This window comes from Alligator sinensis, unplaced genomic scaffold, assembly GCF_000455745.1.
Source record: "Alligator sinensis unplaced genomic scaffold, ASM45574v1 scaffold414_1, whole genome shotgun sequence".
In the NCBI taxonomy this organism is placed as follows: domain Eukaryota; kingdom Metazoa; phylum Chordata; order Crocodylia; family Alligatoridae; genus Alligator; species Alligator sinensis.
This window is the reverse complement of record NW_005842514.1, coordinates 830201-857236: the sequence shown is the minus strand read 5'-3', so window position 1 is coordinate 857236 and position 27036 is coordinate 830201. Positions and strand designations below refer to the sequence as shown.

The 27036-nt window shown below is 47.2% G+C and overlaps 1 protein-coding gene across 3 annotated transcripts in view; it reads left to right on the top strand.

Moving 5' to 3' along the window:
* The window catches only part of MID2 (midline 2), a 386515-nt gene that overhangs the window by 247150 nt on the left and 112329 nt on the right, over positions 1-27036 (top strand). For 2 of the 3 annotated variants that reach the window (XR_003095882.1, XM_006031563.3), the window contains exon 4: positions 10061-10168. The exons of the other annotated variant lie outside the window; for it this stretch is intronic. Coding sequence is in view for 1 of the 2 variants with exons in the window: in XM_006031563.3 (XP_006031625.1) it covers positions 10061-10168 (108 nt within the window). In the remaining variant the exon portion in view is untranslated. The remainder of the gene's footprint in view (positions 1-10060; positions 10169-27036) is intronic. 3 annotated transcript variants of the gene reach the window in all.

The following is a 27036-nucleotide window of genomic DNA, read 5'->3' as shown; positions in this document are numbered from 1 at the left end:
ATTCCTCACCTGTCTCCTGGGAAGTTCCATTCAACTTACCAATTCCTTATGAAATGGCAAGAAATCCCTGTTCCATTTTGTCCAAGTGGCTTCTCTCTCCTTCAACAAAGAGGTATTAAATCTACATAGAAATGGCCAGTTTTAAATATTAAAGTCAAGAGATAGTGGTCATGACTCAGTAGAATTAATTATTGTGTAGCCTGAGTCACCATTCTGCACATCCCTTACCTGAGCCTCTACCAGAAAAAAATAATTTGTGATAGAGAGCTCTGTGCTGAACAAACAGATGAATCCCTCTCCTCAGTATTATGTCATCTTTAAGGGAGTCTGCTAGATTGTGATCTCAACCCAAAGGTCTCAGTTCTCTCTTTCTGCAGTTGTCATAAAACATGGTATTCTCGGATCTATTCAAGACATTGCTTCACATGATCCATCAGTATTTCCTTGATATAGATCCTTTTAAGAAGGGAATGGAGAGGAAATAGGGGCATGTCTGCAACATTAAAAGTTCATCCCGTCCCACAAGAAATGCAGTCAAGTGGGGCAGCTGATGTATGACAGTAATTACCGTGCATTAATGCACGTGTAGACTTGGCCAGAGTGTATGTAATAGTGCACTATGTTGGCTATGCTGCATCCATATTGGGGCTGAGTGTGAGAAAAGCAGGTGTGCCATGCTTCACTGTTGCCCTGACACCCTAATGCCCTAATGCCTACCTTTTATGAGGTAGACATGCCCTAGAATTCCTGTGCATAATGTACTTTATCCAGATGCTTTTAATCTCAATGAAACCTGTAGGGGTGCTTAAGGTCCTGTCACAGAGCTAAGCAGTTTTTACCTCCTGTATGACAGGATATTTCATCCTGAGTTTTCCCTTAAACTTGGTACCAGTTTTCACTGGACCTTGAAAATGTCCATATCCAGAGAGCCTACAACAGCAATGGCGTGTGTGGCTCAGAATTCTGCAGTACAGCTTCAGAGTGCTCCAGTCATATGCCAGCTGTCCCAACACTACACCTCTAAGAAGAGTCGCAGCTGTAGTCTGCTGCACTTTTTTTTGCCAGTTCAGTACTCTTGACCAGTTGTACTCAACATTTTGGTGCTGTGGGCTGGATGAGTGGCATGGTGCCTGTCCATGGGCTGGACAGGTCCAGTCACCAAGATTCAGCCTCATGTTGCCTCCCTTGGCCCCTTGGCTAGCTGAATCAGGGCCCTGCATTGCAAGATCGGGCTCTCTACCATCTCCATGGGGTGCACACTGTCTCCAGCCAGCCCCTGCATGCCCACTGGGCCCCAGGCCACCTCCCATGCACCAGTCTAGTGTGCTCTTAGGCCCACAGGGTTCTGCACAGGCCCAAGGATTTGACATCAGGGGAGTGGCAATTGCTGCCACTGTGCTCCTTTACTGCCCTGGGGCCTCCTGGGGACTCCTGCTGGACTCCCTGGGGACTCCTGGTGGCCAGATGGCATGACTCCAGATACGGTCCATGGGCTAGGGGTCTAGCACCCCTGCTCTTGTCAAATTGTTGTTGTGGCTGCAAGATAGGCTGTGGTGAAAGACTGTTGGGTCTGGCTACCGAGTGTTTTGGCAATACAAAGATAGGCTTGTGCCAGGGCAGCTTGCAGAGCAGGAACAATTCCTAACAACAGTAACTAAATCTCAGCAGCATCTATGGTTCTGACTTACTCCCTCTGTGTTTTCTCAAACTAGCATTTGGATGTTTTGGCCTCAGGCAAGTGGGGCAGAATTCTATTGCCTTTTGTGCACCTAAATGACAGTTTTCCAGCCACATAAGCAGTGGTTTTGGTACTGATGCACAGTTTGCAATCCCCCTGCAATGTGAACTTGTAAACATGCATGTGTAGGCTGCATATGCTCAGTAGGTTGCATGCTCACTGAGCATGTGTACATACATAAGTCCGAGAAAGGAAGAGGAAAAGGAAGCCATAAGACAGGCCCCTTTTCCCTTTTAAGTCCTCATTTTGAAGTTGATCCAGTGTTTCATGCATTTAATATTTATTGGATAAAATGGATCAAGGGCAATGCATCAAAGAACTTTCTGCCCTGTTAAAACAAGAGTCCAGGCTAGCACTGATGTCCTACTCCTTTCCAGAGCAGCAGCCATCTCACTGAGCCACAAGCCTTCTAGCTTATTTGCTTTTGCCTAGCTTTGTATATTTCCCTCTAGTGGCTCCCCATGGAGCCAGCTTCCAGAGCAGCATTGGAGAAGACCCCCTGAGTTATACCCAGCCTGTAACCTGATAGTTGGTGATCTTTGCTAGGAAGTGGGAGAGATGCAGGTTCAAAATTGCAAATTGTGCATAAGTGCCAAAAAATGCCACATCCACATCCATGTAGCATGTAAAGGGAAGTAGAGTTCTGCCTGGGGTGCCTCGTCACTGGTATCTTCATGCTGCTGTTGTTACTGGATGAGAGGGTATGCTTAGAAGCATATACAGCATATATGTCTTTTGCTTGGATTTATTCTGCTCTCTTTTAATGTTTTATGAGCCATGGCCACAGTCAGGGCTCCTCCAAATTCTTCATTTGATGTTGAACCTTGTGCAGCAGCAATCAACCATTCTCTTATTCAACGTATCAACAAATATAACACTTCTGCCAGCATCACTGGACAGAATTCTAAGCTGTCACAATTTAACTGTTTCCTCTGCAAGTGTAGCAAAACCTATAAAACTTTTAAACTGTTACATTTTAGGTTAAAATGATAGGGATTTAATCCACTTTATATCACTGTAGGAGTATGAAAAGTTAAGTGTTGCACGTAAAAGTTGAAGAGCACTCCATAGTAGCAACTGTTCCTCCCGTTTTAAAGCAGTTAAAAATTATGTGTGTCCATAGCCTCAGCATCTCACGTGGAGACAGAAAGTGTCAGAGGTCTTGGCCTCTGGCTCTGTCCGATTAAGACAAATCAAGACATCTTTCTGACCAGGGCAGGCAGATGCAACATGTAGGATGGTAAATATGAATCTTCTACACTATATTTTCTGAATGTTTAAGGAAAACAACAAAGCCCTTGCTCCCAAATTCCTGCCTTCTAGCACTGTGCTAACTTTCCCCTTCTGAGGAGTGCTGAGCATCAGACTGTGCAAAACAGCACCGTTCCGTTTCGCCTTGAGTTTCAATGGTTCAACAGAACAGCGTTCTGATTCGAATGTCATTTTGAGTTGAAACAGCTGTTCCGTTCCGTCCTGTTGAAACAGAAAGGCTGTTTCGATGCTGTTTCGAGGTTTTGCTGGGAAGAAGTCAGCTCAGCAAGGCTGTTTCCCCATTCCCAGCGCTAGATCACGTGGGGGCGGGAGGCAGCCCAGGTGGACTGCTTCCTTATCCCCAGTGCTAGATCCCACGGGGGGCAGGAGGCAGCCCCTGCCAGATCTTGCGCTGGGGATGGGAAGTCAGTCCAGCTGGACTGACTTCCCATCCCAGCCTATGGTCGAAATGTTTCAATTAGCCTCGTTTTGTTTTGAGGATATTTGAACGGCCTTTGCTTCATTCCAAATTCGCTGTTTCGACCTAGATATTGGTCGAAACAGTGTTGAAACAAAATGACCGGTGAAATTTTACAGCCCTACTGAGTGTAGTTCTATCATTTCCTCACTGAACTGTGGAGGAATTTACTGTCTTCTTAATCCAAAGGTAAACAGGTCTGGTGATATACTACAGGGTTCTACACATTTAGTAATACACCCTTTCCTGGGCCACTTGCTGTCATGCTTTGCTGTGTTTTGTTACTTTTTTGCTTCTCAGAGGAAAAAAAAGTTTTTTTCTTCCCCAAATAAGTATTTATATATCTTGTTCTTTTCTTCATGCCCTACTTTTCATCTTCAGCTAACACCTCTTTTAATGAGGAATTCTTGTCAGAATTCCTCTCTCTCACTAAAGTAAGATGCACTCATCTTTCTGAACCAACTCCTGGGTGCAGTGCAGGCCAGGAGAAGATTGTGGGCAGCAGAAATATTACAGGATGTCTATTATCTTCCATACAGCTTTTTTGACATGAAGATGCTTGTTAAACAGGAATTGAACCAATGCAAGCAACAGCCTTTTGTGTCTATATTCAGCACTGCTTTGCCTCTAACTACCAGTTGGTATTGATTTGCAAAAAGGGGATACAAACAGGATCAATAAAGCCTTGGCAGCTGCACAAATAAGCCCTTAAAGGCAACTAACAAGCCTTTTTGACACTAATTATGTAAGTAGGATACAATATCCTGTGCAGATATAAATGAGCACTTTATACTAGTGTTGATGCAGTGATATTCCTCCATTGGCACCAGCTGTCTGAAATGTAGCATGGACAGTAAAACCACAGCCTGTCAATCATGAATTATCCTCCTATCATAAGAAAAATAGTAAATTATTTAAACCCCAGCAGCTGTAGCTTTTGCGAAGGATGGATGTAGACTTGGACATGTCTGAAAGTAACTCAATAAACACAGTTTTCTAGCTCTGCCTTTGCCTGCCTGCAGCATGGTAACCTTTTCTTGGCCTCTTTCCAGTGGCACAATAACACTACACGGCACCCAAACCTTTAGTGCCCACAGCACTCAATGCACTTTATGTGTAAACTGAAATATACACTTTCCCTAATAGCCTGAACCTGAATGAAAAAGGTTTCACACTCTTCCGCTGTGCACCTCCCCTTGTTTCCCTGACACTCCCACCATGGCTGGTTCTTTTCAGATCAGGAATTAGATTCTTGCCTCGCAGTATGGGAAGGAAAAATAGGATGAATGATGCTCCCATATCTCCCCGGTTAGGAAAGGAGCTCACTTTCCCATCCACCACTGTCTGACTTACTGTATAGAGAAAACTACTCTCGGTTCTGTGCCAGTCCTTCTCTGAGCACCAAGGGCAGAATTGTATTTCACTTTATGGACCCAAATTGTACATGCACAGCCACTTAGCTGCTGTTTTGGGCCCCTGCATACAGTGTGAAATCCTGTTTCAGGTACAATGTGGACACACAAATGCCTACATGGCTGCTGTACTCTGCACAGGAAACTGTGCTGTGGCTGGGCTGTGCGAAACAGCACTGTTCCGTTTTGACTTGCGTTTTGACGTTTCGATGGAACAACATTTCAGTTCAAATTTTGTTTCAATTCTGAACTGCTGTTCCATTTCATCGAAACAGTTTTGCTGTTTTGACTCTGTTTCAACATTTCACCCATAGGCCATAATGGGGAAGCACAAAACAGCGTATAACTTTGTCATTTCTGGCCTGATTTGGATGAAATGTGCAGGAATGGTAGCCTCTTCTGAGGGCATGACACCTGCCAAGTTTCAAGGAGATAGGTACAGGGGTTTCATGGAAACTCCACCTCAAATTCTTGAAAGCAAAAAACTTATGTCACCTGTACATGTTAAGCCACATCAGGGTCAACACTGCAGGCATGCTAGCCCCTGCTGAGACCACAAAGCCTGCCAGGTTTCAAGGAGATAGATGCAGGTGTTTGGGGGAAACTGCACCTCAAGCTGTGGACAAGCAAAACTCGTGACATGGGTGACCCTGTGTGTGTTAAGGTGCAGCGGGGTGAAAGCTGCAAACCTCACAACATGGGTGCTTGTGGGACTGTGTCTGTCTTGGGGCGCAGGGGGTGAAAACTGCAGGCCTGCTAAGCCCTGCTGCGGCCACGAACCCTGCCAGCTGTCAAGGAGATAGGTACAAGGGGAGTCTGGGTTCTGGGGCCCTGTACCTCTAGTGGCTGACAGGCAAAACTCGTGACATGAGTGGGTGATACTGTGTGTGCAGAAAGTAGGGCAGTTCAAACAATGCTGCCTTTTATGCAGTTTTTCTATCCCTCCCCCAGAGGACTGAGATTGGAAGAGACCTCAGGAAAGGATGACAGTCACTGGCCAGCTACACAATCAATAATGAAAGCACTCCTTCCCCCTCTTCTCCCCTCTCCCCCCTCCCTCTCCTTGCTTTAGTTTCTGTTTCCTTGCAGGCAAGCCCAGCTTGAGCTTTGAAATGCGAAACGTTTTGAAAATGTCAAAACATTTCAACTTGCCTCGTTTCATTTTGAGGCTGTTTCGAAGCTCTCTGTTTCATTTTGATTTCGCTGTTTTGAGCTCGAAATAAGTCAAAACAGCGTCGAAATGAAATAGCTGGCAAAATTTCATACAGCCCTAGTATGTAACTCCATATCTCAATACCATACACACTCTCCCCCTGCTAGTGATGGGATTTTGCCCAGCTACAAATTCAGGACTTATACTCATCCAGGTATGCACATATAAAGCTGCGTACCTGCCTGACCAGAGTGCAGTCTACTGAGTATGCTTAATGGCTGTGTGGATACTTGCATAACTATCCTGCATGTGGAATATATAAACTGTGCATACATACCCAAAGCAGTAGTTACATGGCTAGGTAAGTGCCATTTGGGTATGTAAAGTGCAGTAGGGTTGTGCCATACCTCCCCATTGCTAGTACTTGACCTTAGTGAGAAAATAGGAACATAGGTCACAGATGAAGGTTGGAGGGGATATGGGGATAGTTGGAACTTGCTGAAGGCAAGATACAATTCATCCTGTGGCTCACAGCTCCCTCAGAGTCATCTATTTTTGCTGTGGAACAGTCCCACCTCTGAAGTCCTTATGCTATGGCATTAGCTAAAGGTAGAGTCACTGAGTTAAGTTTCAAAGCTCTCCTGTTAAGTGTTGTTATCTCCATGTTACAAATGGGAAAAAGGGAGGAGAGATAAAGGCAAAGACCTGTCCAAGGTCACACAAAGAGTTAGTGGCTAAGACTAAACATAGATACCAAGGGCACTTGCACACATGCAAGGAGGCTGCTCTGATGCACTGTAAATCCAGCACGTCAGAGCAGACTCAATTAATCAAGTCTGCCGGAACACAGAAATTAACATGCTCCAGCAGCCTCCAGCATCACATGTATCAGCATCCCCACCCTGAAAAATGGTGGTGGGGAGCTTTGAACTAAAGCTTGTTGAATGAGCTTTAGTTCGGTGCCCTGCCACCATTTTTTCAGCACAGGGATACTGATACACATGAGGCCCAGGTGTTTTTAATTATTGTGGCTCACTAATTAAAGTGCCTTCCCCCCCCCCCCGAAGCACATCTATAAATGGCCCAAAAGACCAAGAACCTAGTCCTTTGCTCTAACCACTGAAGAAGTCCTGACTCTCAGAAAACCATAGAGTACAGGAAGGGGTGCTTCTGCCCTTGAACACAGTGACAGTTTCATAGATCTATAGATCTTATGGCCTGAAGGATGTCTTGTGATCACATCATCTGACCACCTCAGGACAGAGTGACCTCACAGCACCTGCATCCGACTCTATAACTTTGGGTCAGGCCAGAATATAGCTTGAAGAAAACGTCCATGAGGCTGGCTCCATTTCCTCTTCTCCAAATCCTAATGCTGACCATTAGGTCAGTATTGCTTTGATAGAGCGAATCTGGAAATTAGTGGCAGACTCTCTTTATGATCTGTGCTCTGGGAAGAAGCAGCATGGCTAGGCTGGACAGCTCACTTATTTCTTCTGTCACCAAACCATGAATACAAGGAATGAGGTTAGTGAGATGGGAACATTAGTGAAGGGCTGTGAGATTAATGGACTTAGCTGTGAAAGTGCAGCCTGTCACTGCTCATGGCTCCATTCCTTGCTGGCACAGCTGGAGCAATAGATCTCAAGACACTGGCAACTCTAGCAGTGTCCATTTTACTGCGGTTTGTGGAGGAGAGTGCATGTACATAAATTTATACAAGGGAAAGAAAGTTACCATGTGTTTTTGGTCACCTAGTCTGAAGTCCAAGCCGAAACGGCATTCAGAGAGAGTGCCCCAGCTCTGTCAATGTACCCTGGGAACAGAGAGGAACAGCCATTTGCACTTGTTTTGGAGCACTGATAAAACCATACTGTGTTCCAGTCACTTTTTCAGATGAGATCAGAGCACTGCAGGCCAGAGAGCAGTATGGACAGCAGCTAGTACATGTGAAGGGAGAACTGAGATAATTGTCAGTGTCCAAAAGGATGCTCCATACTCCCATGCATAATGCTCTGATAGTTTGTGCACCATTAGTAATAACAAGTAGTTTCCAGCATTCCTGAAATAGAGGGGTTCAGAGCACTGGATCATGGCAGTGCTTTGTGTGAGCAAGTGCCATGCCACCTGTGTAAGACTACTTGCATATCAGCAACAGCAGTTGGGCAGTATGCTGGGTCCCTTTCTACAGGGTCCACTCACTGGAATGCTGGCCTGGATTCACGCATGCTTGGGGACCATTTGGAAGGAAGGGTGATGGGAAACATGATCATTAAATTAGGCAAAACAATGTAGTCCCAACCTAGAAATCTTAATGAAATGGAGATACAGAGCCTGTCATCTCTAGGGCTCTTCTCTGTATCCTACAGACATTGGGGTGAACAAGAACTCACTGATGGCCACCTAATGGGGGCCTATTTGACTGAGTTGGTCAGCTCAACAAGCCCTGCTTCCCATTTAGTGCCACTTGGTTGAGTTGGCAGAGGGGGCAGTGATGGAGTGTGACACTGGAGTGCCTCTGGAGTAAGACTGAGCCAGACTGACTGGTTCATGGGGGTAGGACTTACCCTGCTGCTGCCAGTGCTGAAGCTGGTCCTAGGACTGAAGTCTCCATCCTCAGCGATGGTGGGCACCCTCAAGTCCATTTGACATCAGCCAAGAGTAGCTAACAGGAAGGAGCACAGAGGCTTTTTCATGCCTGGGCCTTTTCACTGGCACTCATAAATGTAGGCTTCTGCAATGCCTCAGACCAAATTAAAACAGCACTGGGGAGAGCAACTGGGGTAAAACCAGAATGAAAAAGCTGGCTTCAGTAGTACAGAAGCCTGCAGCAAGCTTGTCTGTGATTCCCATTTGTATTTGTTTGCATCTGGACTCATCCCTTTCATTAAAACACTGCAGATCCCTTGCTGATTGGGATCTTCAGTGCTCTTCATTACTTGCCTCAGCCTCTCCTCCCTCTGTCCCCACTAGGCTAGTTGGTTTTCACTCTTGCTTGTACAGAGCACTTTGATGCCACAGTCACTTTCCTGTACTAGGCCCCGAGGTGAGCTAGCACTTCACTACTGACCTTTATGAACCAGACTGGGTACTTTGATCTATTTTTAAACTAAGTAGTGTTTCATCTGCTGTATAAATGCTGCATCATTTTAGATGCATCTGCTTACAGGAAAGCAATGGTTTCTGCTCTGTAGTGTGATGTAGCAAAACTCTTTCCTTTCTAGTTGCTGGCTGTTATTGTGTTGGAAGCCTAATTTACCCTCACATTTTATTCTGTCTCCGTGTGCTTTGAAGGTGACAGCATAGAGAGGCCTGTTCTGCAATCGCATGCTGTTTGATGTGGCCACAAAGCCTTTTCTTTGTCAAAATCAATCATGAGGATTGCCCTTTGGATATATCCTTCATACAGATGAGCTAGGAACAGACATGTTGAGGCATCTACCAGTCCCCTGCATCTTAATGGGACTAGGAAGATTCTAATAGCAGAGCTGCCTGCACTGGGCTGTGTGTTCAAAAGTAGGCTCAGATTTTGTCAGGTGAAAATGCAATTCATTTAATTTATTAAGAAATGTAATTTTGAGTCTCCTTCTATTACTACTGAACACACTGTATGTGTCCAGGGATTACAGCTGTCCAGTGTCCTTAAGAGACCCATTATTTACCTTAAATCCACAAACCCAAGCCCCAGCTCTGAAAAGGTTAATGCTGGGTGGGTGCTTCACATCCCTTGTTGGCCTCTTTATTCCTCCAGCTGAAGCAGAAATAAATACAGAACGTGTTACCTTGCTTCTATTTTTGTTCCAAGTACAATAGCAAACATTAAGGAGTATTATGTGCTCTCTCCACTTCCGTCCCTGGCTCTGGCAGCTGGCATTGGAATGGTTCACACCTCAGGTGACAAGATGGGGTCCAAGATGAGAAGCTTTTGCTTATCTGTCTGTCTGAGCTGTCAGAGCTCCTAGAGTGGCCAGGCTCAGAGTCAGTGCATCACCTTGTAACAGTTTGGGATTTCTGATATTTCTGGCTAGGTGAATACAGCCATGCATGAGGCCAAGCTGATGGAGGAATGTGATGAGCTCATGGAAATCATCCGGCAGCGTAAACAAGTGATTGCTGTCAAGATCAAAGAGACTAAGGTAAGAGTCCTCTGCTGTGCCTGTATGTGTGTGTGTAAGCGACATCTGATGAGTGTGTGTGTGTGTGTGTTTTCAGAGCTACTGTTGCAGTTACTCAGTGGAAATAGTGCTGATATTGATGCCACTTCAACAGTTGCAACAGATTATCAGGTTCATCCCCTTGCCTGTCATTCCCTCCCCCTGCCTCCCCCCTCTACCACAATGTGCTGTTATTTGTGGCACTAATACGGTGAAGTGATAGAGGTAACTGAGGCAAAAAGCAAAGCCAGAGAGGAGAACAAAGTTGGACTTTCAGCAAGTAGCAAATAGCGCATGAATTAGAATTGATGCTTTGGGGAAAAATTGGGGTATTTGGAAATTAGCTACAAGTCTCAGCAACCATGGACCACAATGTCTACTATATCCATCCAGAACCTCTCTCTGCACTTCTGTCAGATAGTCCCTGAAGGGGGCGTGGCTTAAAATCTCTTCTGAAGGATGTTTGTTTACTTGCTTCTCAGTCTCTTTCAGGCAGAGATCAGTTGCAGTACACAGGGTAAGCCGGTGTGGGCAAAATACTGCCCACAGGCTGGATCAAGCCCACCAAGGCATTTTGATTTTGCCCAGCCTGCAGCAGGTCCCTTGGCCTCACGTGGCCCAGGTGCAGGGCACAACTTGAGCCATGGAGCATGCGACTGGTCTCACCACCCCTAGGCACACAATGGGGCTGGGGTGGTGCAGCTGCCAGACTGTTTCCTGGCAGCCCCTACGGTGGCTCTTTCTGGTTGCTGCTGCCATACCTAGCCTCGCTGCCCAGGCATCCTGGCCCATCTGCCGGGGAGGGGACTCATGCGGGCAGGGCATGAGGCTGGGCTGCTGGGATGTGGGTCATGAGCAGGTGGGGAGCTACGTCCAGGAGCAGGACAGGCAGGCAGGGCCAGGGATCAGAATCAGGACTGCGGGACAGTGACAGTGTGGGGCTGGGGCCTGGGGCAGAGCCGTGATATGCTGGCCATACGCCCTTGCGACAGGTGTCGGTTCCATTGGCAGGGGTGTGTGGGAAGTGGATCACAGCTCTGCCCCAGGCCCCACCCCATGCTGTCACTTCCCCTCAATCCCAATCCTGATCCCCAGCCTCTCCTGCCCATCCTACTCCTGGACACAGCAGATCACAGCATTGCCTCAGGCCCCAGCCCTGCACTGTCATTGCCCCACAGTTCTGATCCCAGCCCCGGCCCTGTCCCTGCCCACCTGTCCTGCTCCTGGATGCTGCTCCCTGCCTGGGCACAGCCCCATCCCAGCTGCCCTGCTGCATGAAGGGGCCACTTAGGGAGTTTTGATGAGCTGTGGCAAGGGGGGTGTGGTGGGTGTGCTGACCCAGGTCTGTGACCGCTCACAAAAACTCCCTAAGTGGCCCTCTGGCCAAACTAATTGTCTACCCCTCAGGTAAGCACCGGAGGAAGAGCAAACTCTCAGCTATCTGTCTTGGAGCTGAGAGGTTTTCTCAGTGAATTACAGACTCATTAGGTGGTTCTGACATAAACATAAGTTTTAGTCTGGTGTTGGCAAGTGTTGGTTCACACCTGTGTGACATGGTATGAACCAAATGATGCTGGACAAAAGCTAGGTACGAACCACAAATTTTGTGTCCTGGAAGACATATTTGTGGAGAGTCTGGGTTGTGCTTACAGTCATGAGGGGATCCAATTACCAGAATCACAAATTCTAATCTAGACAAAGCCATAATGAGCTTGGAAAGGGGGAAAGGTTTGGAGGTATTTTAAGGCCAGAAAGGACCATTAGATCATCTAAGTTGACACAGGACAGAATTTTACCCAGTGATTCCTGCATTGTCCCCAATTACTTCTGTTTACTAAAGTAATACAAATCTTGAACTTCAGAGGTGAACAGTCCCGTCATTTTCTCTTCCCCGAAAACAGCTACTCTAGGGTATGAATGCCAGACCACCTGCGCCATAAGTAAGAGTTCTGGGCCAGCTGAGCCGTCTTAAAATGGATTTGCAATATTGTGAGAATCTCAAGCACTTGGCACTAAATACCATTCTGAGTAATGTAGCCTGTGATCTCCTTATTACAGTGTTTTTGTGAAATCCCCTCCTCCAGCTTTACTCTGTATTATTTTATATTGTATGATCAATATGTGAAGGAGCTGTAAATGGCATGGGTAGTAGGTGATGTTTTTAAAGAATTACCATGATCTGTCTGTAACAACACACACCCCATTCCCTACTTCCTGAAACAATGTGCGAGTCCAGGTGGCCCCTCACTGTTCTTATCTCCAGGGTCCAGCTGTCTAGGACAGATTAATGTTCCAGGAGCTATTGATGATATCTGGCAAGGAAAAGCAGACTGCACTGATTACATAATAGATTGCTGGGTCACATCAGCACACGCTGCTTCCTAAGGGAATATATAGCACCACTGTGCTAAAATAATAATGTTAAATTAATATTGAAGACCCATTTTAGATGAAAACATCAGGTAAAATAGAAACTGAAACATCTGCAGTGTGTTTAACCTTAGGTTTGGTGGCTATTCCAGAAGTGTCTGTTCAGTGAAAGTAGGTTATATCCTCAACCATAACTCGAACATTAAGATAGGACTAGCCAAAGATTAATAGATTGCAATATCTGGGTCATGCTAACAGTTCTGAGACTTCAAGCTCTGTCTGTAACAATAGCATCCTGGGGTTCCCTACGTATTAACTGATTTCTTTTCCTAATGTGCTCTGATTGTAAGTAAAATAATATTTTTTAACTGCTCTGTGTCCAAAAATGAACCTGAGAGTTCTTTATACTTGTGCGTCATCGCCCAAAATAAAAGCCTTTGAAGGCCACATTATGTCTTTATTGTTACTTAGGTGTCTTGGAAGGCACAATCTGGCCTGGAGAATATGTTACTTGAGATGATGCATGCAATAGGGAGCTGTCCAGCTTGACTCTCAGCTCCTGAGGAAAGGTTACAGGGGTGTTAATTGTTATCGCAACCCACATAAATGTGAAGGGGAAATGAGTGAAGCACAGTGGATGTAGGGGTGTAGGTTGTAGCCGTGTTGGTCTAAGGACATAGGCAGACAAGGTTCCTTGGGTGAATTTGATATCTTTTATTAGACCAAAGTGCACACACCAACTGCTGAAACTTCCTTAGCCTGACGAAGGGTTTTTGAACCCAAAAGCTTGCTTAATAACTATTCTCCAACTATTTGGGTTGGTCTAATAAAAGATATCAAATTCACCCAAGGAACCTTGTCTGCACAGTGGATGTGGAACTTTATAATGTCATTTATAACATCACTTTAATGGACAGAACCAAAGCTTCTGAGCACCATCTATAGTTATTGTAACCCACTATAAAGCAAGAGCTGCAGTTACAAACAGCCTAAGCTCCATTGCCATTAGTTTGTGCACAGCTTACTGTGAGTCTGGCTGTTTTCATCATGTCCTTAGTCTGGACAAGTTCCTGAGTAGCCCAGCAATGCTGAAAACTTTATTGTTGAAGTCCCATTCTCCATTCAATGATAGTCTTGTCACTGCTGGTAACACAGAATCCTGGAACTTGAAACAGGCTTCCCTGAGAATTTGCTGGTGAAATTGGGCTGCAGATGAAAATGTTGCACTTCTCAATGCTATACTCATACCTACAAGGTTAAATACAAACTGTATTACCTTAGCTAGTCTATAGGCTAAAGAAAATATAAATAAATGCCATGTTACATGTGGGATGAGCTATGTTTTCTTTCTTTAATGCAGAAACAACGTTGGGAAACAAATACCTGGACTATTGTAGAGAAAATAGATGAGTACTCCATTGCTGTTGGTAGAGTAGCACCGATGTGCAACATATTTCTAAGTGCAACACAAAAAGCAGTCTTTTTTATGAGACTCCAGCCTCAAATATTTGTAAAATCTGAAAAGCCAGAAAAGAGAGGAAGTGTCTTTCTCAATCCGTTTGTTGCAGGGCATTAAGGTGTGTCTGCTTCTTCAAAAGTAGAGGCAGCTTAGCTAGGGACCCCCAAGAGCTAGAATAGGGCTCCACAGCTGCAGGTTGCCTTGGCATTAGGCTAATCAGGGTATTAGCTGGCACCTGCACACGGTCAGCTGACTGGAAGAAAACAGCCCTGGGCACACACAAGCCCTGGGGCTGGCAGGAGGTTAGTTCTTTTTCAGCAGCCAGGGGGAAGGAACTTTTGCAGAAACACTACTCAGAGATGCTTAGTTGCCTATTCTGCTGCTGGTAAAACTAATGGGCTGTAGGAGCTCCTAAAGTATCTGGGGCTAGGAGGCACACATTGTTGAGGGAGAAGCTTGCCTCCTTAAAGGGGCAGAGTGTGACGACTTCCAGTGTTATTGCTGTTGTTACATTATAGCCCAGAGGCTTGTATTTATATTGTTATTTGAATCCGATGGACCAGAAGGAAGAGGCCTCATTAGGGCTGAAGCGAGCCCAGCACCAGTGAGGGCATAGTGACAGGACTGCAGGGAGCCCAGTGCCAGTGAGGAAGCACCAGGAGGGCTGCAAGGAGCCCAGTGCCAAAGAAGGCACAGCAACTAGGCATAGGGAGCCCAGTACCAGAGAGCGCCGCTACAGGGGGTGAAGAGATCCCAGCACCAGAGGGCACAGCTATTGGGGCCAAGGGCCCAGTGACAACAGCCGGCCGAGCTAGACTATGGCCTCATCAAAAGGGACAACATTTCAGTACAATCTGGGAGGCATGAGGTGTGGTAAAGGGGCAGTTTTGGAGACACACATCTAGCCCACACGGCTTAGGGTGTCTTGAGAGGCACTGACTTTGAGTGAGACCCGGCAAGGAATCCAAGATCAGTAGGGTCTAGTGGGGTTTAGTAAGACCGTGACCACACAAACTTGTGGGCAGCCTCTCAATTTATTATTTCAACCAGCAAGATGTGGTGGGTGAGATTAAAAGGTGTCCGCAGGGTAGAGCAGGTACAGTCACAGAGCCCAATGGTCATCATGGCCATCCCTGAGGATCCCACGCTCTGACAAGTGGTGCATTGGCCAGGAACTTGGCCATACGTGGGGAAGAAACCTGTGTCCCTGAGAAGAGAAATGAACCTTTGGGCCAGAATAAAATCTGGGAGAAGTTTATTGTAAGGCAGCAGCACCAAGGCTCAGGAGGAAGACCTGAGGGTAGAAAGGACCACTGTTAGAGACTGAAAGAGGGAAGACTTGAGGTCCAGGCCAAGAAAGAAGTAAGGCCAGGGGAGGACTATGGCTGAGACAGAGACCATGGATGGTCTGAAACAAGAGGCCTTCACATGGCAGTTACGAGCAGAAGAGACAGAGGAAAGAGGCGCTCATTTAGAATGGGAGTTGGCAGTCATGAAATCAAAAAATGAGCAAGTCAAAGCAAAAGTGGCCACTTTAGAGGTGCAGGTGCAAACCGGCAAGAAAAAGGAGGGTCCAAAGAAATCAAGTGTCTGATTGCTGCAGAGGCTGAAGAGACTTGAGTTTTGGAGCAGCTCATTGCAAATGAGGCTGAGAAGAGCAAGAAGTGGGAGAAGTTGCAGAAAATACAGAAGGAGGTGACAGCATGGATGACAAGGTCTCCTGAAGCCTGCATAGCCCAGACAGACAAACAGGCGGATGTTGTTTGATGACTGGAAGTGTCAAAAGGCCTTATAGGGGCCCTACAAAAAGAACTGCAGAGCCAAGAGGACCAGATAGAGGAGTTGCATGAAAAGCTGGAGAGTTGGCAACAATGAAGCATCCAAGCAGAATACCTTGTGAAAGCTGCAGGAAGAATGAATTGAAAGCCGTACCCAGTCAGAGGGAGACAGGGAAGGCTATATCAAAAGAAATGGAGAAAGTGAGGGGATGAATGGAAAATTACAAAGCTTTGTATGACCAGATGTCGTCCCTTGAAGCAGAGGTAAAAGCCAGAATGGAAGAGTATGATGCCTTATGAACTCAGCTGCAAAGTCTGGGCAAAGAAAAAGGCCAACTTGGGGCAGAGGTGCAGTCCCTGAAGGCCCTGCTAGAAGCAAGCATGGCCAGAGAAGTGGCCCTGTGAGAGGAGAGAGATTGGTTAGTCATGGGTGCTAGACATACTGTGCAACACCCATTGAAACAGAGGGGAAGCCACAGATACTACAGGCTACGAACACGCTGCAAGAGCGGCCGGTTGCACTGGGGGCACAGTTGGCAGAACACATTGGTGTGCGTCAGCGCGACCGTCCTGGGTACCTGGTTCTCCTGTAGCTCCCCCCCAATTCCTGCCTGCCACGACTTGATCTAAATGCAAATTTTAGGGGAAGGAAGAGTTGTTACACGCCGGTACCGCGGTAAGGAACACGCTGGCCAGATCTTAGTCCAGAGTGCTTTATTATCCTTAGCCTGTTATGCTCTCTTGGAACACCAGGCAACAAGGAGTTCGCCACGTGAGTCCTCGCCGACTGTTTCAAACGGTAAGGACTAGTTGTTAATTTGATGATCAGCCGCTAATTGCCTCGTTAGCGGTTGATTAACGCCGACACCGGGATTCCCCGGCTGTGGCTTGTGCCGGCATGCGAAGCGTGGCTCAGTCACAGTTTCCCTTTTTTTTCTTTCTTTCACTTTCTGTCTCTCCGCCTCCCTTCACTCTCTGGTGAGGGATTGGGGTACTGTGCCTTCAGGGCGGGATCGGGTGCTCCTTTGCCCTCTTTTTCTCTCTCTCTTCTCTCTCCTCTGCTCCTCCTGCTCGGGGAATCCTCTCTCGCCTCCCGTTCGGGGAATCCCGCCACGCTGTGCCCCCGGAGCTGCAGGATTTTCTGCGCTGCTGCTTCGTTTTTAAGACTCACCGCAGAGGCTGTCTTTCCAGGTAGGACACGAATTGGGGGGGGCGTGTCGATCCCCCAAAATCCCTTTGTCGTCTGGGAGTGAGTCCCTGTCTTCTGGACTCTCTCCATATTCCTTGCCGTAGGGCTTCTCTCCCGCTCCTTTCAATCATTAAGTGCCCGAAGGCAACCTTGGGAAGTTTCCTCCCTCTCTCTATTTCTCTTTCCTGGGTCCTCATTGGCTGCCTGGGTTATTATGTTCCCCATTTCCCGGATGTTCTAATCTCCGGCAGCTGCTACCCCATCTTAGTAACCGAGTCGCGGCTGTGACTCTGTTACAGTGTGGCTAAAGCTGAACACCAAATCCACTTTCAAGAACTTAAGGGTTTGAAAGAATCCTTAATGGAGACTGAGAGACAGCTAGGGGCTGTATGGCTAGGGGTCATGAAATCCCAGGAACACACAGAACTACGTGGATACTTGAGTCTAGCGAGTCCAAGAGATGAGATGGGACCAGTGCAGTAGGAAAAGAACACCATGATAGATGGGTCCCCAGGGATAGATCCCACACCCATATGGGAAGTGATCCAGACAGCTATTGTGGGGTGTTTCGATCAGAAATGGGGCCAGCTGATAAGCCAGCATATGAAGAAGATGGACCGACTAAGGGAGAAACTAGAAGAACTTGCCACTAGGCTTGAAGCGAGAATATTAACGGTGACAGACGGAATGAAGCAAATAGAAGTGAAAGGGGCAGGCATCGCAACTGAGAAGAAAACAGAGGAGTCCAATCTAAGTGAGCCGTTGTGCCAAAGTCACTCTCAAAAGGTGAAGGACCCAAAGCCTAGAGGCCAGAGATCAAAGCAGCCCAAGTCCCGGTGTGACGTAATGCAGAGACATGCACTGGAAGAGAGGTAATGGTTGAATTCATAGTGGGGAAGCAGGCTGAAGAGCCGGGGGGCCTCAATGAAAAATATGCCCAATGGGCTCTAAGAATGCAGTGGGAACTTTGGGGAAGACTGATGGACTTGCAAGAAGCCAAAGGTAGACAAATAAGAGTGCACCTCACCTGGAGAAGAAGAGAACCAGGGCACATAAGGATCAAACATAGCCAAGCCTGAGATGAGAAAGAGAATGTACCTCAAGAGGGCAGGCCTTTTTGGAGGAGAGAACATGCTCCAGCTTCACACTTGAGGGCTTAGCTTGAGGAAAAAGAGTCAACCAGAGCAGAAGACACAGGGAGTAGCATAGAAGATATTTTCCTGTTTGTTTCTGGAGGAAGGGAACCAGGACCTGCCTAAAATCCACCTTACCAAGGTTGGCTAATGTGGAGGGACTACCTGTAGTGGGGTAGCTCCCATGAAATCCCACATGGTGCACCCTTGGGAAAAACGCAAGCAGGAAGAGCCTGGAAAGCTCTGCTTCGTTATTCCCGAGGTATCAGGTGGCAGAAGAAAGGCCAAGAGAAGCATGAAAAGAAGAATGCGGCGCTGCAAAGACTAAAGACCCACTCTGGTGAGTTTGGATCTTAAGGTGTGGCGGGGGGTGTTGCAGGGCACTAAGGTGTGCCTGCTCCTTCAAGAGCAGAGGCAGCTTAACTAGGGAGCCCTGAGAGCCAGGCAGGGCTCTACAGCTGCAGGTTGCCTTGGCAGCAGGTTAATCAGGTTATTAGCTAGCACCTGCACACAGTCAATGGACCAGAAGGAAACAGGGTCCTGGGCACATATAAGCCCCAGGGCTGGGGCTGGCAGGGGTTTAGTTCTCTGTCAGTAGCCAGGGTTAAGGAGCTTTTGCAGAAATGCTACTCAGAGATGCTTAGTTGACTATTCTGCTGCTGGTAAGACTAATGGGCTCTAGGAGCTGGAAAAGCACTCTGTCCAAATTCGCAGATGATACCAAGTTATGGGGTAAAGTTAACACGCCAGAGGGTAGGGAATGAATCCAGGTGGATCTGGACAGGTTGGAAAAGTGGGCAAAACATAATAGGATGCAGTTCAACAAAGACAAGTGCAAAGTGCTGCACCTGGGCAAAAAGAACCACCAACACATTTACAGGCTGGGGGATGACCTTCTCAGCAGCACAGCAGTGGACAGGGATCTTGGAGTCATTGTTGACACCAAGATGAACATCAGTTATCAATGTGACGAAGCGATCAGTAAAGCTAACCACACTTTATCATGCATTAGCATGATAAACAGGTCCAGGGAGGTGATACTTCCTCTCTATTGGTCAGGCCACAGTTGGAGTACTGTGTCCAGTTTTGGGTGCCACACTTCAAGAGGGACATGGACAACCTTGAGAAGGTTCAGAAGAGGGCCACTCATATGGTTAGGGGCCTGCAGGAAAAGCCCTACAAGGAGATATTGAGGGACTTGGATCTCTTCAGCCTATGCAAGAGAATGCTGAGAGGTGATCTTGTGGCTGCCTACAAATTCATCAGGGGGGAGAGAGGGAGGGAGCAAGGAATAGGAGATGCTCTGTTCACCAGGGCACCCTTTGGAAGAACTAGGAACAATGGCCGCAAACTGAAGGAGAGCTGATTTAGGTTAGACATCCGGAAAAACTTATTTACGGTAAGGGTTGCCAGAACCTGGAATGGGCTTCCAAGGGAGGTGGTGCTTTCCCCTATCTTGGGGGTCTTTAAGAGGAGGCTAGACATGCACCTGGCTGGGGTCATCTAACCCCAGTGCTCTTTCCTGCCCAGGGCAGGGGGTCGGACTCAATGATCTACTGAGGTCCCTTCCAACCCAAACATCTATGAATCTATGAGCTCTTAAAGTATCTGGGGCTAGGAGGCGCACACAGTTGAGGGAGAAGCTTCCCTCCTTAAAGAGGCAGAGTGTAAACTACAGTGTTATTGTTGTTGTTATGTTATAGCCCAGGGGCTTGTATTTATGTTGTTTTTTTTAATCTGGTGGACCGGGATGAAGCTATTTGGGGAGGAGGGGACCTCATTAGTCCTAATGTGAGCCCAGTGCCAATGAGGGCACAGCAACAGGGCTGCAGGGAGCCCAGCACCAGAGAGAGCACAGCGACTGGGCATAGGGAGCCTAGCACCGGAGGATGCCACTACAGGGGGTGAAGGGACCCCAGCATCAGAGGGCGCCGCTACAGGGCGTGAAGGGACCCCAGCCCCAGAGGGTGCTGCTAGAGGCGGTTGAAGGTACCCCAGCACCAGAAAGCACCACTACAGGCTTGGGGCATGGTAAAGGGATGGTTTTGGAGCCAGGCATGTAGCCCATTAGGCTTAGGGGCTTTGAGTGAGACCTGGCAAGGGATCAGGCTCTAGTGGGAGTCAGCAGGACCGTGCCCCCACAAACTCTTGGGCAGCCTCCCAACTTATTATTTCAACCAACAGGATATGGCAGGAAAGATTAGAAGGCACCTGCAGGGTGGAGCAGGCACGGTCACGGAGCCCTAGGGTTATCACGGCCATCCCTGGGGACCTCACACCGTGACACCATTGTAGTTGAGGATGACTGTCTTCCATGATTGTCTTATCTGTGTGCCTAAAGATGGCTGATGAGGCCTATCTGGGATGAACAGACTAATGCAGCTGGGACATGTGTTTCCATCTCTGATGGGTGGTGCTGGATTCTTGATTTGGTCCCTGACATGCCATTTCTGCTACTCCTGCTTTTCCATCTCCTGTTGTTGTGAGGTTTCAAAGTACTGAGATCCCTGGCAGCAGACTCTTCCTCCTTGGGGTGGTCCTGGGCAATGGTGTTCCATGAACTGACATCGATATTGCATTTTTTTTTACTTGGCCTTGAGGACATCCCTGAAGTGCTTTCTCTGTTGTCCTCTTGAGTGCATGCCTTGGCTGAGCTGGGAGAATAAAACTTGCTTTGGGAGTCTGGATTTGGACATCCAGATGACGGGCAGCCCAACAAAATTGCTGTCAGGTGATCATCGCCTCCATGTTCATGGTGTTTGCTTATAGGAGGATGCTAATGTTGGTGCATCTGTCTTCCTGCTGGATTCAGAGGACCTTCCACAGTCAGCATTGACGTAGATGGTGTGGAAGAATGCCATCCCAGTCTCTTCCCAGACTCTTCTATTAGGTTTTTCCTTGCTATTGTCTACTCACCTGTCTGTCAACTGGTTGCTAGGCAACCACATTTTTGCTTACGTGACCTGGGCCAGGTGAGAGGGAGGTGGACCTATTGTGTTAACACTGACCTCATGGCATGGGGGCAGGGGCTCACGCTCCTGTCACTCTTGCAGGTGAGCAGTGATGCTTTTTAAATTGATTGGTTGGCACCTGGCCATAATTGGGTCTCAGGGGTGATGTGAAAAGTTCTATATATACCTAAGACTGTGCAGGGGGCGGGAGAGCAGCCATGTTACGGGTCACATAGCAACTGGAACATCTGCAGCTCTCACTCTCTCTCTCTTTCAAAATGCTGAAGTGAGTAAACTACCTGAAACTTATCTCGATATATAGCTTATTGTAATGTAGAAGTGTACCAACCAGCTACTACACTGACACTGTTTGCTGTAAGGTTATTCTTTGATGTTTCTCTGTCCTGTCCCCTTACAGAAGCCTATCCTCTTTAACCAATAAAGCTCTCCACTATAACAAGAGTGGTGAACTTGCAGGGAGAGGGATTGGGCCTTCCTGGATGCTCCCTATGCTTAGCTGACTAAGGGAGGCTACTTTTTGTGCTTCAGACTAAAGGAAGCACCCCAAGTTCTCACAGTGAGTCAAGCACCCCCAAGGACTGCAAGTCCTGTGTACCCCAGGGGGCACATGGACCAGAAACCATCCAGACCCCTGGGTGGTGGCAGCGCTTACCCCAGACTTGCGGGTGTGCTCCAGGAAGGGGTTGGCCAGACGTCAGGCATCCTAGGGGAAGCACTCGGAGCTTGGTAGATGGTCGAGCGCAGTGAGGTGGGTGGCTCAGTGCTGGAGCTCCCCCTACTTGTCTGCCACAGATGGTACTTCTCCAACAACTTTAGATGTCTCCTGTATGTTGCCTGTGTCTCAGTTCTGTACAGCAAGGTGGGGATCATGACTGCTTGATAAACCATGAGCTTGGTTTTGGATCTGATGTCACAGTCTTTGAATACCCATTTCCTCAGGCATCCAAAGGCTGCACTAGGACATTTCAGATTATGTTGGATTTCTTCATCAATGTCAGCCTCCTGTGAGACATGGCTTCTGAGATATGGGAAATACCCAAAGTTCTTCAGAGTCTCACTGTGGATCTGGATTACTGGATCTGGGGACTGTTCTTTAGGAGCTTGTTGGTGGAGGACCTTAGGCTTCTGAATGTTAAGCATCAGTCCCACTTACTTGTATGCCTCGGTAAAGACGCTGACAATTGCCTAAAGGTCTGCTTCCGAGTAAGCATGCACTACAGCATCATCAGCATACTGGAGCTCAATGATTGAGGTCTGGTTGGTTTTGGCTTGGAGTCAGCTGATGTTGAACAGCTTACTGTCCATTCAGTAGTTTAGCTCCACTTTGGCTGGAAACTTGGTGGTGGTCAAACATAGCATCATGGCAAGGATTATTAAGAAGAGTGTTAGAGTGGTAACAGCCTTGGAGTGATAATGCAGGCAGAGAATAGTGACAAATTTCGGTAGGCATCCATACTTCAGAAGGATCCTCCACAACACTTCTTGACAGATAAAGTTTAAAGCTTTCATGAGGTCAAAGAAGGGTATGTAAATAAGCTTATATTGTTCCCGGCATTTCTCCTGCAGCTAGTGAGCTGTGAAGATCATGTCAGTTGTGGCCCTTGATGCCCTAAACCCACACTGAGATTCTGGGAGGAGCTCTTTAGCTAGTGGAAGGAAACAATTCAGGAGGTTTTCTCACAGTGATCTTTCCTGTGGTGGAAAGCAAAGTGATCCTTCTATAGTTTACACAGCTGGGCTTGTCTCCTTTCTTAAAGACTTTCACAATCATGGTGTCCCTGTGGTCACCTAGAATTTCCTAGTCATTTCAGATCCTTATGATGAGGGCCTGAATCTGTATGTGAGCTCCTCTCCTCCATGTTTGAAGATTTCAGCAGGGATTCCATCTGCTCCAGATGCCTTGTTGTTCTTCATCTGCTTGATTGCTTTCTTTACCTCATCAAGGGTTGGAGGGATTCCAAGATTATCTCTGACTGGATGTTGCAGGATGGAGTTGAGAACACTGTCATGCACAGCAGAGTCTCCATGAAAAAGGTCTTCAGAATATTCCTTCCAACAGGCATTGGTGGCTCCATTTTTCTTGATCAGGTTTCCTTCATCCCTAGGTTTCAAGGGGATTGGTCCTTGAGTGCTCGGACCATAGATGGCTTTGGTGGCTCTGAAGGAACAACACAAACCGTGAATGTCAGATGTTGAATCTTCATTGTCTTCTCATCCTGTCATTTGTTCTTCATATCATGGGTCCTCCTTTGGATCTCTGGCTTGGCTTGTTGGAGATTCAGTTTCTTTTGTTTGGAATTGGTGTCACTTCACCAAGCACAAAAGGCCTTGCGCTTGCGATCAGTCAACTCTTGGATCTCCTAATGGTTCTCATCAAACCAGTCTTGATGTTTCCTGGTAGAGAATTCAAGTGTCTCTTCACAGGCACTGGTAATGGTGGCCTTGAGGGCACCCCACATGCTGCTGACATTCTTCTATTGTTGTTGATTGGAATTCACAAGTTTTTCATTGAGGCACTTGTGGAAGAGGTCTTACTTGCTTGGATCATTGAGTCCTTCAGCACTGATCTTCCATCCGCATTGTTTCTGCTGCAGCTATTATTTGGAGCCAGTTTGAATGACATAACCAAGCAGATGAGTTGGTGATCATTCTAGAAATCATCAGCTCCTAGTAGAGCTTGGATGATGTGGACATTTTTGCAGTCCTGGGCACAGATGATGACATAGTCCATCAGGTGTCAATGCTTAGATCATGGGTGTTGCCATGATGTCTTATACCTGTTTTTCTGGTGAAACAGGGTGTTGGTGTTGGTGATGGTAAGTCCATGTTCTGCACATCAAGAGGAGGATGCCACTGGAGTTTGTCTTTTCTACTTGTTCCTTGCCAATGGTTCTGTTTCAGAGGTTGGAGTCCCTTCCAACTGTGGCATTGAAATCACCAAGAAAAAATAAGTCTGTCTCCCTCTAGAATGTCAAAAATAATTTTATGTCAACCTTGACCAAGAGTTGGGACATATGAGCTGATGACAATGGCATATTGTCTCCACCAGTTTAAGACAGAGAGTCATGACACACTCAGTTCAGAGTGTAACATGCTGAAGTGTAACATGCTGAAGATTTGTAAATCATTAAAACCTGTAATTCAAGAAATAGTTGATTTTTGGTGAATTACAATTTATTTTTCCATTTGTTCTAGGGTGTTTTTTCTCTCAGTTTGGTAAACGTGCAAATTAAATGGGATGGGCTATATCACTGCATCAAATAGCTTGATATCAATGGCATCCAGCAGCCCAGAGAGGAGTAGGCCCCAGTCTGAAAAGCAGAAGTCCAGAGGGGTGGGAATGTCAAGCAAGCAGTCCGTGACACTGCAGAGCCAAATTCCCAAAGCATCACTCACTGTCATATTCAGTGCTAAAATAACTCTACCCTTTTACAGCAGTGACTTTGATGCCTGGCCCTGTTTTGCTTTTTTTTTCAGTTGGATTTCAACACCAGTACTGTGAATAGATTTCAAATGGAGCTTAACTGTGATAAAGCCAGAACTCTCTAGATCTTGTTCTGGTTTTGTTTGGGTTACTCCTGCTCAAACTCCACCTGTCTTCCTGATCCCGATTCATATGAATGAGATCTGCACTTAAAAAGCAACCTTTTGGCTCCCAGGTGCTTGGAATATGCTTGTTTTGCAAGCTGGCTTTTGTTGCAGCTATGGGTTACTGTGAGAGCTTTTGTTGACTTATCTGCCTAGTGCAAGGTTGTCCAGCTGAGGGCCCAAGAGCCAAAGAGTTAAACTGCAGCATCCAGGCTCCTGCTCAGCTGCTGTTTCCCTGTAGCTCCTGCTACAGCAGCAACTGCGGCTTTGGGCTTCCTCTCTCTGCCTCTTGCTTTCACTGCCTGTCCGTGCCCCACAGCATGGGACAGTACAGCCTGCAGCTCTCAAGGAACCCACAACCCAGTGCAGCAGAAGAGCCTGTGGCCATGGTGCGGAGGTGTGGGACTCTCCCATGTGTACATTACAGGGGGGTGCTGCCTGCTTGCAAGATACAGCGATTGGGGTGGGGGGAGGGAAGCTGTCCACACATGCAGTGCAGCAAAGAGTGGCCACCTGTGGGCTCATGGCTTACACTAATGCAGCCCCTGGGGTGTCCAGCCCCAACCAAAAGGCCTTTTCCTTCATTTTCTTATTCTTCTTCTGATAATCATTTTGAGTGTGGACATAAAATGAACCATCCATCAGCCCAGTATGTCCCAGCAGGAGAGTTGCTTCCTTGTACAAATAGCCATTTGAAGTTTTTTCAGCCCTGCTGTTAACCAAAAGGAGACTGGATTTCTCAATCAGCACCAGCTTTGACAGGTTTAGCGGGAGAGAGAGAGGAGGATGAAGGGGAAGAGTCCCCTTCCAGGGCCAGGCAGTAGAACTGTGTCATCAGATTGCTCCCAGGTATCAGGGAGCCCCTGTGGAGAGCAGGGCTCTCTCTAACCCTACCCCCACCCCACCCTGCCACAGGTGTCTGGCCATGCTCCCTCTTCCCCCACCCTCCAAACCCTGCAGGCAAAGGTAGAGGTTTAAACCCCTCCTCAGTCATACTCAGGCCTGCCAGGCCTGGCCATGGTCCCCCCTCAGCTCAGCTTCTTGGTGGAATGGAAGAGAGGGCTGCTTTAGCGCCTCCAGGCTTCTGGCCTCAGCCACTGGAAGTATGTCCCTGCATTTCCAGAATGGAAAGTGAATGTCTTTCCACTTGCAACTTGGTTCAGTCTCTTCAGATTAGATTAACCTGCAAAGATTGAATCAATTTCGGCTCAGGGTTTTGAATGTCTGTCCAAATGCTCAGTCATGATGTAATACCATGCACAGAAGAGTCAGCCACCCTGTATATGCTTATCTGTTCACACCTAGAGCCTGAGCCTGCCCTTATTTGCTTAGCACCTCACACCACCTTTATCTTTTTGGCTTCTTTGGCATCCTGGTTAAAACTCACCACTTTAGAGATTAACTAATTCAGAGAGGCATGAGTTGTCATAGGCTGTGACAGCCTACTTTGTCAGATGATAAGTGGATAAAGCAGTGGTTCTCAACCTTTTTAGCCTCAAGGCACCCCTCCGTAACTTTGGTGAATTGATCAATACCCATTTAAAAATGAATTTACTACAGGCAGTGGGGGTGGAGGAAAGGCCAGGTAGAGGCTAGCATGGAGCCTGAGCTTGTGTTTACCTGCTTATCTATTCACACCTGGCTTATCTCCTCACATCTGGGTACTGGAACCCTTCAAATTATATCACAGAACCACAAGGTGCCTTAGCAACCTGGTTGAGAATCACTGCTCTAACATCTTGCTCTGCTGTGCCTAAGGCAGGAAAAGGGGTTCAGATTTCCCCCTCTCCCCCACTTCTGCAAGCAGATTTTGTTCTTGGAGTGTTTGACTGTGTTGAGTCATTCCAAGAAGGACTCAATAGATTACTTTTAGAGCTCTGAAGCCTCACCATGTACTGACCTTTTGCTTTCTGTCCCTTCCTTATGCCATTCCACCTCACCCTCCTAAGTGGATGGTTTCAAATATGAGACATCAGGCTATGCATTAAGGTAGAATATAGGTTTGCAGGACTGGAATAGTGCTTTAGTTTGGGTGTGAGTTGTAACTAAATGCATCATTGCATCATGCACATGGAATTTCTTGCTTTATCTCTGAGTCCTTTTTCTCCCCTTTCTTAGTAACCTTACATCATAGCAATACCTATAATAGTTACATTAATTTGCACTGCTGCTACAAGTTTGCTGCTGTGGTAATGGGTGATGGCAGAGCATTTGCTAGAGCCAGGGGCAGTGCACAGGGGTGCACATGCACCCCCTGAGAGTACCGGTGCACCCCCTGACTAGCCATGCTCACTACTTAGGTGATAGGCAGGGGGGACAGGCAGGAGCACCGGGGGCCCCCCGCAAGTGCCCGGGGAGGGC